Genomic DNA, 12,461 nt, shown 5'->3' on the forward strand with positions numbered 1-12,461 from the left:
ATGTATAAAATGAAATAAAAAAATACAAAAGAAACTTTCGGGTTTCTTTTTCTGCTTTTGGTTCGGAACATTTTGGGAGTGTTGGCGTTTATAGTGTCCCAGTCTCTCCCGATTCCTCCCCTTTTTTGTTCGGGTCCCCATCCTCCCACCTCACTTCTTTCCAACTTCAATGTAGAAACCCCACCCACTGGCATATTCACGGCAAAGCGAGGTGGCAGCACCTCCGTATTCTTCCTTTCTCTCATTTTTTTCTCGCCACAGGGCGACATTCCAGAACCCGGACTTGGACAGTTTGTTTGTGCTGTGTGTGCTGCTGCTGCTCCGATAGCGAGAGCTGAGAGAGGGTGTGTGGGGTATGTGTGTGTGTGTATATGAACTGTGTTGTATGTATATGTGCAATAGGTTTTAAAGTGGAGTATAGATAACCATAACCGACTACAGCATGTTACGTCTGACAACGTCCATCATGACACAGTGAATGCAAGAACTTCTTGATCATCACCTCTCTCTCTCTCTTTCGTTTGCGTTTGTTTCGGGCTTCAATAGCTTGATACTTTGCCATCACAGCCGATGCTAGCCGACTCACTGTGTGTGTTTGAGTGCGTGTGTCACTTTGGCTCAGGTTTCTGTCCTCAATTGCTGCTCAGACACCAGTTCTTTTGGTTTAATTGCTCTTGTGGTCTTGTTCTGCCTTCATTCACAGGTTCCCCAGTACAGTGTTGTTGCCAAGTGGAAGACTTACCTGGAGACTCTGTCTGAACCAAAGAGTCAGGGGATTGGTGTGCAGAGAGAGACGTAGGGTCAGTTTGAAGACCCAAAGCATCTTAAAGCGGGCAAACTGGAACTCATGGAGCTGGAAAACATTGTCGCCAACACCGTTTACCTCAAGGCTAGGGAAGGTAAAGAAAATCTAAAAAGATAGTGATACCTTATTGTCCATTCAGGATTTGCCACATTGTTTTGTACATCTCCCTTAGTATTATTTCTCTGTTTTTTTGTGACCCATACTCTTCTCTCATTTGAGTGTTCATTATAAATGGTGGCATATTGCCAGCATGTCTGACAAACAGGCATTTTTTCATGCTGGTTGGCGTCAAATCAATACCAGCATGCCACAAACACTTCACACATGCACAATCTGCACAACGACATTATAACATATTTCTTTTTTGTGTCCCAGGTGGTGGTGACAGCAACAAAGGCAAAAGCAAAAAATGGAAAAGGATTCTCCAATTTCCACACATTTCGGTCTGCATGGACCTGAAGGAGAAGCTAGGTAAACCGAATTACAAACTATAAAGCCACTTATTCAGCAAGTTAAAAGTTTAGGTGCCTGATGTATTCCAAGTTGTTGTGGATTACATACCCAGTGCTATTTATGTTTCTAAAGTTGCCTACTGGCCACACATAAAAATGTCATTGGTAGATGAATGGGATGGTCTATGTTTTATTTCCTTGCTTGCTTATCTCGGTATTACAACGCCCAGCCGCTCCTGGATGTAGTTGTAGAGCTGATATTGTGCCCTTAGATTTGGGTGTGTAAGCCGGGTTGGAAAATGGCTTAATATCCGGACTACTATGTAGTGGTAATGGCTCACGAATTTTGACCGCGACTCTTGAGGGAACTGGAATGCCTATTTAGAGACTTCTATTAATGGGTTCTCTCCCATCCAGTCACGACAATGATGGTGCCATTATTTTTCTTTTGATTACCATCTTTTCTGTCGTTGGCCAAACAGATGTACGTTATTGCTTCATCATCGACCAACAGCCAATCGGACGGTTACTGTTCCGGCGTTTCTGCGAAGTCAGCCAAAAGTATCAACGTTACAATAATTTTCTAGACGTTATGGACAAATACGAGGTCTGTCAACTGCACAAATTACAACGAGTGAAACACTAATTTTTATCCTTTCAAATAAAATTAAAGTTAGAGGATATCAGACGAGAGGATAGCGCCCAAGAGATCTACAGGCGATTCTTAGCTCCAGGAGCCGAAGAGTCTGTCGAGATTATTAACGACGACATCATCAGCCAATGCAAGGAGAGGTTGCATGAAGGCAGCAAGGACGTGTTTGCTGCATGCACGGCCGTTGTCCGAGGTTATCTCGCCGGCGAACCATTCAAGGAGTTTGAAAATTCAATGTACTTTCACCGTTACCTACAGTGGAAATGGCTGGAGAGGTATCACACATGCCCCAGTGACACAACTTTGTTTTTGTTTTAACAGTTATTATTATTTTTTTTGTTTCTCAACGTTTTTCCATAGCCAACCGGTGACGTATAAGACGTTCCGAATGTATCGCGTCTTGGGCAAAGGAGGATTTGGCGAGGTGTGCGCCTGTCAGGTGCGGGCCACCGGCAAGATGTACGCCTGCAAGAAACTGGAGAAGAAGAGGATAAAGAAGCGCAAAGGAGAGGCCATGGTTCTCATAGAGAAACAGATCCTGCAGCGGATCAACTCGCGCTTTGTCGTGCGTTGACTGTTTTGTTTGAAACCCTCCTTCTCCCATTCTATTTTTGCAACTGTTTTTTTTTTTTTTTTTTTGTTGCTTTTAGGTAAGTTTGGCATACGCCTACGAAACCAAGGATGCTCTTTGTTTGGTGCTGACCATTATGAACGGTGGCGACCTCAAATTCCACATTTACAACATGGGTGGTGAGCCGGGCTTCGAAATAGAGCGGGCACGATTTTACTCAGCCGAGGTTTAGATCATTTTTTTTTTGCACCCATCGTCCGTTATCGATTTCTTCCCTATGGGGGTTTATGTCGAAGACTTTGTTAATTGGATTTTTTTGTTGTTTTGTTTTCGTGTCTTGATTAGATATTATGCGGTCTGGAGCATCTGCACACACAAGGGATCGTCTATCGAGACTGTAAGCCAGAAAACATTCTACTAGACGATCATGGTCACGTCCGAATATCCGATTTGGGTCTGGCCGTCGATATACCCGAGGGTGATATGGTCCGTGGGAGAGTAGGCACCGTCGGCTACATGGGTCAGTTTTTTTTTTGAACTTAAATGTTATCCATGTTTTTTATGACCGAATTCCATTTTTTGCTATTTTAAATCAATATTTTATAGCCCCTGAAGTGATTGACAATGAAAAGTACACGTTCAGTCCGGATTTCTTCAGTTTCGGCTGTCTGATCTACGAAATGATTGAAGGCCAAGCGCCGTTTCGAGCACGTAAAGAGAAAGTCAAGCGAGAAGAGGTGGATCGACGAGTTCGCGAGTCGCAGGAATCCTACTCATCCAAGTTCACTGAAGAAGCCAAGTCGATTTGCCAGCAGCTTCTGAAGAAACAGCCAAAAGACAGGCTGGGATGCGCTCACGGACGCTACGGCGCCACCCAAGTCAAATGTAAGTGCATAAATCATTTTCAATATTTTTTGCGCCAACATTCGTTTTCTTATCTATCTCACGTCGTTCTGTTTTTTTATTTTTATGATGAATTGTGGATTCTCAACGCAATAGCGCACGAATATTTCCGGAGTACCAACTGGCGCCGGCTGGATGCCGGCATCTGTGAACCTCCCTTCATTCCCGATCCGCATGCCGTCTACGCCAAGGATGTTTTAGACATTGAGCAATTCTCAACCGTCAAAGGCGTCAGTCTCGACTCGACCGATGATTCATTCTACACCAAATTCAACACGGGCTCTGTTTCCATCCCGTGGCAGACTGAAGTAATGTCTCTGATTCATTTTCAAAAATTCATTTTTCTTTATTTTGTAAATGTTTTAAGATGATCGAGACGGAGTGTTACAAAGAACTCAATGTTTTCGGCCCGGATGAAACTCGCACTCCCGATTTGATCCTTGAACAGCCACCAGCTCCGGAAAACCGCAGCTGCTTCCCGTTCCGTCGAAGGGTAAAGTTTTGTTAATTGTGTAATTCTTGGTCAAGTAAATAACTTTGTGTGGTTGTTTTCATGATTTTCTTTTTCCATTTCTTTCTACAGAGGAAGCAACCCGGCTATCGTACGAAATAGGATATTATTTGCAGGGTTTTTTTTCCTTTCTTATTCTCCGGTCGTTTTCATTGGATTGATGACGGCAGATCATCTGGATGCAACCCTCTGATGGATCGCTTCAATCGCCACAATGAAGAGAGAGAGGTCACGTACTGCAACCGACTTCTACCAACTCTGTATGTATGTAGCATAAAGTTTCGTTGCCCTTCTTCCTAACTCACCACCAATCTAACCCATTATGTCTAACATACTCTCTTGTCGCCGTCCCTGATATATTAGGACGCTCTCAATTTGGTTTTACTAAAATCAGAGAGACATTTTTCTCCCCAATTCTTTTAATCGACTGGATTTCTTTTGATTGTCCTGATAGGTCGTTCAGATAAAGAAAAAGTGAGAGCTTTTCTGGCATTTATCTTAAATTTTTAAATGACGTCATCCGAGTGACGTCATTTAAAAAGAAAGATCGTATAGGAAATTTCAGTTAGGAACAAAATTTTGACAATTTTTTCACACACCTCATTGTGTTTTGCTCAGTAAGGTCTCTGACCTTTTATTTCATTTCGTTTCTCCCATTTTTCTTCTGACTGGCCAACAATTGCGCAAAAAAAACTTCCCCTCCTGTTTCTCTCTCCCTCCCCCACTTCCCTCATTCTGAAGTACAAACTGTCGGTGCATCGTGAAATGTCCGTTTTGTGTGTACACTTAACTATTGTATGCGTATCGAAGGCGGTCGTGGGCCAGCACACGTCAGGGTTCTTTTGTTTCCCCTCTCTTCTTTCCCTTTTATTTTTGTCGTCATTGCCATCCCGTATTTGTTTTCTCGTCTCGTTCTAAAATATCGTAGTTTCGTAGGTTCCCCGATCAGACGGTTTAGCTTTGACAGATTCCTTTTCGCTTACGAGACAAGAATAATAATGAAACTCCCTTTTTTTTTCAAGAAAAGACAAAACGCACCTATTACGTATTACGTACACATCGTGTGCACAATTTTTGCTGACTGCTGCTTATTTAATAACTCTCAATTCCATTTGCGTTTGATTTTTATCGTGAAAGATGATCGATAGTAGGAAAAAGAACATTACTCTCTGTTCTCCCCAATTATTATTATTATTATTATTAATTGCAATGGGATATTTCAAAAGTGACGTTGATTTATACAACGCATGTGTACGGACTTCCGGTCTCTCTGTCGTCTTACGTGACGATCCCGCCCCCTTCCCTCCCTGAAAAAGAAAAATGAGAACCAAAAAAAAAAAAAAAAAAACACATAAATAATATTCGATATGTTCGAGTCAATTTTTGTCAATTTTAAAAAAGAGAAGAAAAAAAACGGAAAAGAGTAATTGTGCTTTTCTGTAAAAAAAAAAAATGTGTGTTTTTAATTTCTTGGTTGTACGTGTGCGCCCACACTCCAAATATTGCGTGTATGTATGTGTGCATATGTTTGGTTAGTTTATTCTTCTTTGCCTAATTCCCTCTCCTCCCCATTTAAGACACGCATCATTCAAATGTTTGATGCATTTTTGAAATTGAAAAAATTTCTTCATTTGAAAATGTGAAGACGTGAGGGGGATACGAGTGCCACTCCCAGATTTCTGTGTTTTCTCGTGAAAAATTCTTTTTTTCCCCCTTTTTTCGGTGCAGTAATAATTTATTATCGTGTGGATGATTAACGATCAATCACAGACGGCGCTGGGGATGATTCTAGTTGCATCTAATTGCGTTGGGCGATTGTATGTAATTCTTTTTATTTTCCCGTAATTCTTGACACGTGATGAAAGATGGTGTTTGTTGTGTTTATTATCTTTCCATTCTTTTCTCTAGTTGCGTCGCTGTTGCAACAATGTAAAGATACCAATTACTCCCCCTTCTTTTTCCCTTCTTATGACCAGGTCTTTTCCCCTTGTATTACCCATTCACAACTCCCTTTTTTTTTCTCCTTTTGTGGGACGTAATATGATATCTAATATTTAATTTTTTTTGTGTCTCGATCAAACTCTTTTTTTTATCTCTAACATTTACTCCCTCTCTCTCTCGTCCACCCGTCAACTTTCTGTTATATCACATTAAATGCTCGGCCATCTTTCTTCTAATGATTTTTGTTTTCTTGTTTGTATGCCTGCCCTCCCTTTTTTTTTTCATGTATCATCTTTGTACTGTGTACATGACAATTTGGGAAAGAATCAATGAGAGATGATGAAGTCAAACGGGGGCGAGTTTTTTAGTTATCGATTAGCGGAAGAAACAACCAACACACGTACAACAATCTCGAGCTTGTATTCCCCATCCTTCTTTGACTATAACTACGACTGGCGGGGGGAGGGAGGAGCTTCATTCCGGTTATCGATCCATGAGCTCTCCGACTGCAACAACTAAATAACCCAAAACTCTGGCTCTCGAATTCACTAAAAGCCCACGAAGATATAAATTCCGAACGTTGGTCGGATAAAAAGCGAAAAGCTTTGTGTCGTCTTATTTGTGTGTATACTCAAGGATATGCTACTACAAACCGCCCTTCCGCAGACAGACCCACTTTGACGTAATCCAGGAATGGCCAAAATAGAGTGGCGATGCTTGTCTTCTCAAAAGCGCGTCAAAGAGACGACGATGCTGCGCACATTGGATCAACATCTTTACACGCTAGCATCACGTGATACGTCGGGTTCAATTCTCTATACCGACATTTTATCTAATAACAGGAGAGTACCAAGTTTGGGTACGGGTTTTTTTGTTATGCCGATATATCGACAGGAGATAAGTAAAAGCTAACAAACAACTTATGATAAGAAAAGGTATAAATTATTTATTTTTCTTTAGATTTGTTGCTGAGTAATCAACCTGAAAAAGAACGGCTCTGCAAATGGAAGCTTTAAAAATGCAACAATTACTTTTACCTCTTGTTTTACTCTCTTTTACTGCAGCATTTGAACTGATTGACCTGTCAACTGCTAAAGGCTACGTTTGGAATGCTGCCCTGCCTAATAAAAGTACGTACATTTGATTAATCATTTTAGACAGCCTAAACAAAGAGAAAACCTTAATTTTTTTTCCCCAGGCATACAAGTTCCCGGAACTGTTCCAGGAAGCATCTATACTGATCTGGAAAAGGGGGGCATATTCACCGGTGGGCCGTTACTGTTTCGTTTCAACGATTTAGACTATCGCTGGGTCTCGTATGAAGATTGGGATTACTCTCTCACTTTCCAAGGTTTGCAAACTCTTTTTTCTAATTCATGGATGAAAACCAAAACTTGTATTTGTTTTATTCACAGTGTCATCAACTGTTGCATCGTATTCGGCTGTTGACTTCGTTTTCTATGGGTAAAATTTACAATTTTCCTTAACAAATTGCTGATCTAATTGCTCTATTCAATCAGTGTTGATACAGTAGCAGACATTGAACTGAATGGATCACCACTTGGTGTTACTAACAACATGTTTGTTCGTTACAAGTACGACGTCAAAAATATCCTCAAGGTATGTCAATGATATGTGTTATTAGAGATCCTACCAAATGATTTGATTAACTTTCTCTGTTATTAGACTGACAGTCCCAACGAGCTTGTTGTACGTTTCAAGTCGCCCGTTAAGTACGCCCAAGATCGATACGACGAACAAGCAGTCGCCTACCCCGTTTTACCGACATGCCTTGATCCAGCCTATCAAGGGGAGTGCCACGCTAATCACATCAGGTTTCCTTTTGCTCCCTTTAGTTTTATATTATTAAATCCAGACCTTAATGTATACGCCCATGCCCCTATATAGAACTGACAAAATAGCTATAAATCAAATTTAGACTTATCAGCTATTTAATGACTGTTCCATCAGGAAGATGCAGTCGTCTTTCAGCTGGGATTGGGGACCCGCTTTCCCACTGTCGGATTATGGTATCATATTTTTAGAAACTATGTAATAGCAGACGAATTCAATTATTTTTTCAAAGGCATGAAGTCAAGATAGAAGCTTACAACAGCGTTTCCCTTCGTGACTTTTGGGTCGGATTCGAACGAGACGAAACGCTACAACAATGGAAAGTTGACATCAAAATTCACTGCGAGACTCCTGATTCCGGTGTCGATCACAGTGGAATATTCACAATTACCATCTCTGACGGCGAACAAGTCATCCATACACTTGTAGAACAAACTACTTTAAATGGAGACGTCAACAGAGAAGTTTCCTCGTCCCTCTTCACTTTTAATGTTCCCTTCACGCAGGTAACGGTCGTTTTGTTTCAGGATTGGAAACTTTCCACTCTACATTGATGTTACAAACTGTTTTGCATCCATCCCTTTTATGTAGATTGAGCAATGGATGCCCAACGGTTGGGGCCAGCAAAAACTTTATGATATTAAATTTGAATTTCAAGAAGGCGACGAAACAGTGACACTGCAAGATCGAATCGGCTTTCGAACTGTTGAATTGGTTGAGGATGATCTGACAGGTATTTACGATTTGAAAACGTGATAACATATTCATGGATTACTCAAAAAATAATTTAATAGTCGGCAGAAGTTATTATTTTCGCGTCAATGGTGAGCCCGTCTTCCTGAAAGGATCCAATTGGATTCCGTCTGCTGTTCTTCCCGAGTTAATTACAGAACAATATTTACGAGAACTGTTGACAGCATCTAAGGCAGCACATATGAATGCTATGCGGATCTGGGGTGGTGGTATTTATGAATTCACCGAATTTTACAGGGTAACAATCAGAGATGCATACTGTCTTTGTTGATATTCAATAGCATATTACATTTTTATTGTGACGCTAACAATGCTGTCCTTTGTATAGATTGCAGATGAATTAGGTATACTTATCTGGCATGACATGATGTACGCCTGTTCCATGTATCCAGCAAATGACCTATTTCTGGAAACTGTTTCGACTGAAATTCGCCAGCAAGTTAGACGCATATCACGACATCCATCTGTACTCATTTGGGCTGGAAATAATGAAAATGAGGCTGCACTTCGACAGAACTGGTGATGCAACCAAATTTCTAATTATACTTTGGCAAAATTAATTATATATATATTCAGGTATGGAACAGCGAGCAATTTCGAAATATATAAGGCTGATTACATTAAGCTTTACGTCGACACAATCAAGACGATTGTTAATGAAGAAGATCCTTCCCGCCCGTTCACCGTTTCTTCACCATCTAACGGCAAACGTAGCGAAGAAGAAGGCTACGTCTCTCAAAACCCAGGAATGGAAGAATACGGCGATGGTATCTTTTCTAATTCGTTTGTTTAAAACTAATTTTATTCCCCTTAATTTTTAACTTTTAGTGCACTATTACAACTATTTTGGAAATATGTGGAATTGGGAAACATATCTAAAGCCCAGAATGGCCACTGAATACGGTTTCCAGGCTTTGCCCTCTGTACATGCGTGGACAACAGCCGCTAATCCCATTGGTATGCTAGTTTTAATTTCCCTGACGGTAAATCTTGTAAACTTGGATTAATTTGACTTGCAGGGCAAGACGATGATTGGCATTATGACGGACAGCTTTTGTTCACTAGGCAACATCACCCAGGCGGCAACGATGAACTAGTTTTGCAAGTAGAAGGACAACTTGGAAAGGCCAGAGTAACTACGCCTGAGCAACAGTTCCTCGACATGATCTATCTGACGCAAATGCATCAAGCGGAAGCTATCAAGATCGAATCGGAACATTATAGAAGGTTGCAATACTTGGATTTTGACGGACTTGGACATTGCATGGGCTCACTCTATTGGCAACTGCAAGACATTTGGCAAGGACCTTCTTGGGCATCTATCGGTAATAACTTGTTCCCATAACATTTAAACTTAATATAGAATTTTAAATGTTATAGAATATGGTGGACGTTGGAAGCCATTACATCATTTCGCCACAAAATTCTTTGCTCCGCTCTCTTTCATGCTGTGGATCCGTGATGGAAATGTCGCAGTTTATCCGCACGACTATCGTAATGGAGCCGATATGGTGCCCGGCATTCTTCTTATTAAACTCCAATCTTGGTCACAAATCAACCCAGTCGTCATCGAAAGGCTTCCTAATGTAATTTGATTAACATGAAAGCAATCATCAAGTTATAGAAATCAAACAAGTTGTCTAATTGGATTGTAGGTGAACGGACTTTCGTCGTTGGAGTGGCAAAAACCACTCGATTCTTGGCTGTCCGATAATGGATGTTCAAGACAAACATGTTTCTTAACAGCCACGTACGAAGACCCTCAAACAGGCCGTCTACTAGCGCCTGATAGTTACCTTTACCCTAGTAATTTCACCGCCATCACTAACTTGGTTAAAGCCAATGTTCAAGTATGATTTTCACTTTTCTTTGCTTTATATTTTTCTAAGTTCTTTTCGTTTACGACGTCTAAAGGTGACAGGCGTAGGCGAGGTTTACCAAAGCGAGTCATCTTGGGTAATTGATGTGTCGTTATCGACCGACTATCCTGCGGCTTTTGTCTGGCTTGATACCATTACAGATCGCAAAGGTCGATTCTCGGACAATGGATTCCTAATGCCTACGGCCACCAAAACTGTTTCTTTCCTGTCACCGGAACCCATTACGGACTCGAAAGCCTTCCTTGAAGACCTTAAAGTTGCTCATCTCGCTGAAATCATCCGTTAAAAAAGGAGAAGTCGTTTCAGTTGATTTTTCATTAGTTTAAGGCTTTTCAGGTTAGCCCGGGTTTCTAAATAAATCAAAGCAAAATGGTGCATTAGCATTGATTTTGTTTTCCTCATGGATGTAAACTTTTTGTAGGCGAGGATTTGGCCACGTCGTTTAGTTTTGGTCTTCCAAGTATGATGTGAATGTGTCGGGTGATTGAGTGGGTAGTTGCCTGTACGCAAAGGACAGTGGATATAGCCTATACACACTGCGTGCACGTACCTGATTGATCGACGACTCAGAATCCTTTTATCCCGGTTGGTGGTTGTAAGGACTTTGCACGCTTGATCGTAAATCTTAGATGCATGGCGTCAAGGAAAAAAAGACTTCACAACATGGAAGAGGATAGTCATGTTATCGCGATGACTGGGATATAGTACGTTGCATTCTGGCCGTAGAAATGACACGTACATGCGTCCAATCCATCGGGGGCGTGCACTGGCTGATTTATTTTTGTAGTTTATCGATTGAGTCAATATCTAGAACCCAATCGGCGAATTGATACTTTCTTTCAATTCATTTCCACCATTTTCTTTTCCTGTGACGATGTCTTGCCAGGATGTCTAAAATACTTGCAAAGAATTCAATCTTCATTGATTCTAGGAAAAAAAAAAATATGTGTTAGTAATTCAAGCGTTAACTTTGTTGCTCGCGTTAAAGTGGCACAATATTCTGCTATATTGTTGTCACTAGCACATTTTGCAATCTCTTTGATGAATTGATGGGTCACAAACGGCAATAACGAATTATTGCTGGAGGAACGGAAAACGTCATCAAATAGGAAACGAAAACAAACTATGAAACCAACATTTCTTGAACTACCATCCATAAAGACATGCAAGTAAATTGAACATGACAATTTCATAGACGCCAATTTTTGTTTAGAACTGAGGATTCATAGCAATATAGTTGTAAATCACAAATGTACGAGAAATATATGGCTTTGCCATGAAAAATGATAGAAAACAATTGGCCGAAAAACGAGCAAATAGCTTCTCTACTGGACAGAAGAATTCCCGATTGCCTTGTTATGATGCAAAGCCGGTTACATAATAAATAATATAATATTTTCCCTTGGGCGTTCTGGGAATCTTAATATTTTGACTGTTTATAGAATCGATACGTGCCAAGCACACTAATGGCGTATCAAGTTTTGTTGCCAAGGAAAGGAAATAGTATCCAAGAATGGATACGGGACGCTTATTTATTATTAATTTGGGTGCTATAGTTACCATTTTTTGTTTTCTGCTATCGAACTTTGCTTTCTGACGTATAAGGGGGAAGTGTATATAAATAAACCGGAAACAATCAGTCAAGCTATCTATAAACAGTAGACTGCAACTCTTTTCTCGGATAAGACCGTGAAACTTATCATCGTAAAAACTATGAGTAGAAGCGAGGGACAAATTTTGTAACACATCAACGTTGGTACCACAAGCTTAAAATATTTATCCACGAATAGTTGATACTATGTTACTGAGTAAATCATTGCAAGACTAAAATACTTCAAAATAGAAAAACGATTCCTTGTTCTGTGTTGAAAGGAATCTTTCATTATTCACAAACCACCCTTAAAAACCAGGGTAGGTAACTTTCGACTCCGTTTAACACCGTGACAACACCATTACCATAATGTAGAACGTTTGCCTTTGTTACTTACAGAACTCTGCACATAAATTTGCTTGATAGTGGGCAAACTATTTTAGCTTTCCTCTTCAATATTTTGCTTCTATTCATGTTCGAAAATTTGCTTGGCTTCAAATTGGAAAACATCAAACTGTTTTTATGTAAAACCACAAAGAAAACCGTGA

General features: G+C 40.4%; 2 protein-coding genes and 1 long non-coding RNA gene across 3 annotated transcripts; 2 read left to right on the top strand and 1 right to left on the bottom strand.

Annotated features, from left to right (window-relative positions):
• Positions 1-247: 247 nt before the first annotated feature.
• LOC130688358 (G protein-coupled receptor kinase 5-like) lies at positions 248-4,906 on the top strand. The gene is made up of 12 exons (XM_057511332.2): positions 248-622; positions 704-899; positions 1,181-1,276; positions 1,740-1,864; positions 1,931-2,184; positions 2,270-2,474; positions 2,560-2,706; positions 2,826-3,000; positions 3,087-3,365; positions 3,480-3,691; positions 3,751-3,876; positions 3,967-4,906. The coding sequence occupies exons 2-12, from the start codon at positions 848-850 to the stop codon at positions 3,994-3,996; spliced, it is 1,701 nt and encodes a 566-aa protein (XP_057367315.1). The 5' UTR covers positions 248-622; positions 704-847; the 3' UTR covers positions 3,997-4,906.
• A 1,889-nt stretch (positions 4,907-6,795) lies between these two features.
• Positions 6,796-10,695, top strand: LOC130688354 (beta-mannosidase-like). Its single transcript, XM_057511326.2, is given in 17 exon segments — positions 6,796-6,965; positions 7,034-7,186; positions 7,251-7,299; positions 7,356-7,455; positions 7,522-7,670; positions 7,807-7,841; positions 7,844-7,865; positions 7,922-8,195; positions 8,281-8,422; positions 8,484-8,680; positions 8,771-8,961; positions 9,019-9,209; positions 9,271-9,399; positions 9,462-9,767; positions 9,823-10,028; positions 10,098-10,292; positions 10,357-10,695. Coding segments are annotated over 17 exon segments (2,718 nt in total). The 5' UTR covers positions 6,796-6,838; the 3' UTR covers positions 10,609-10,695.
• Positions 10,487-12,450, bottom strand: LOC130688385 (uncharacterized). Its single transcript, XR_009000437.2, has 2 exons — positions 12,311-12,450; positions 10,487-11,249 (listed from the first exon to the last, which is right to left on the bottom strand). It is a non-coding gene; the product is annotated as an uncharacterized LOC130688385 (long non-coding RNA).
• Between the last annotated feature and the right edge of the window lie 11 nt (positions 12,451-12,461).

Source organism: Daphnia carinata, chromosome 9 (assembly GCF_022539665.2).
Source record: "Daphnia carinata strain CSIRO-1 chromosome 9, CSIRO_AGI_Dcar_HiC_V3, whole genome shotgun sequence".
Classification (NCBI taxonomy): domain Eukaryota; kingdom Metazoa; phylum Arthropoda; class Branchiopoda; order Diplostraca; family Daphniidae; genus Daphnia; species Daphnia carinata.

Coding starts and splice junctions, on each gene's coding strand:
- LOC130688358 (XM_057511332.2), top strand. CDS start 848: ATGGAGCTGGAAAACATTGTCGCCAACACCGTTTACCTCAAGGCTAGG. Junction 1,865..1,930: donor ACGTTATGGACAAATACGAG/GTCTGTCAACTG, acceptor ATAAAATTAAAG/TTAGAGGATATCAGACGAGA. Junction 2,185..2,269: donor CAGTGGAAATGGCTGGAGAG/GTATCACACATG, acceptor GTTTTTCCATAG/CCAACCGGTGACGTATAAGA.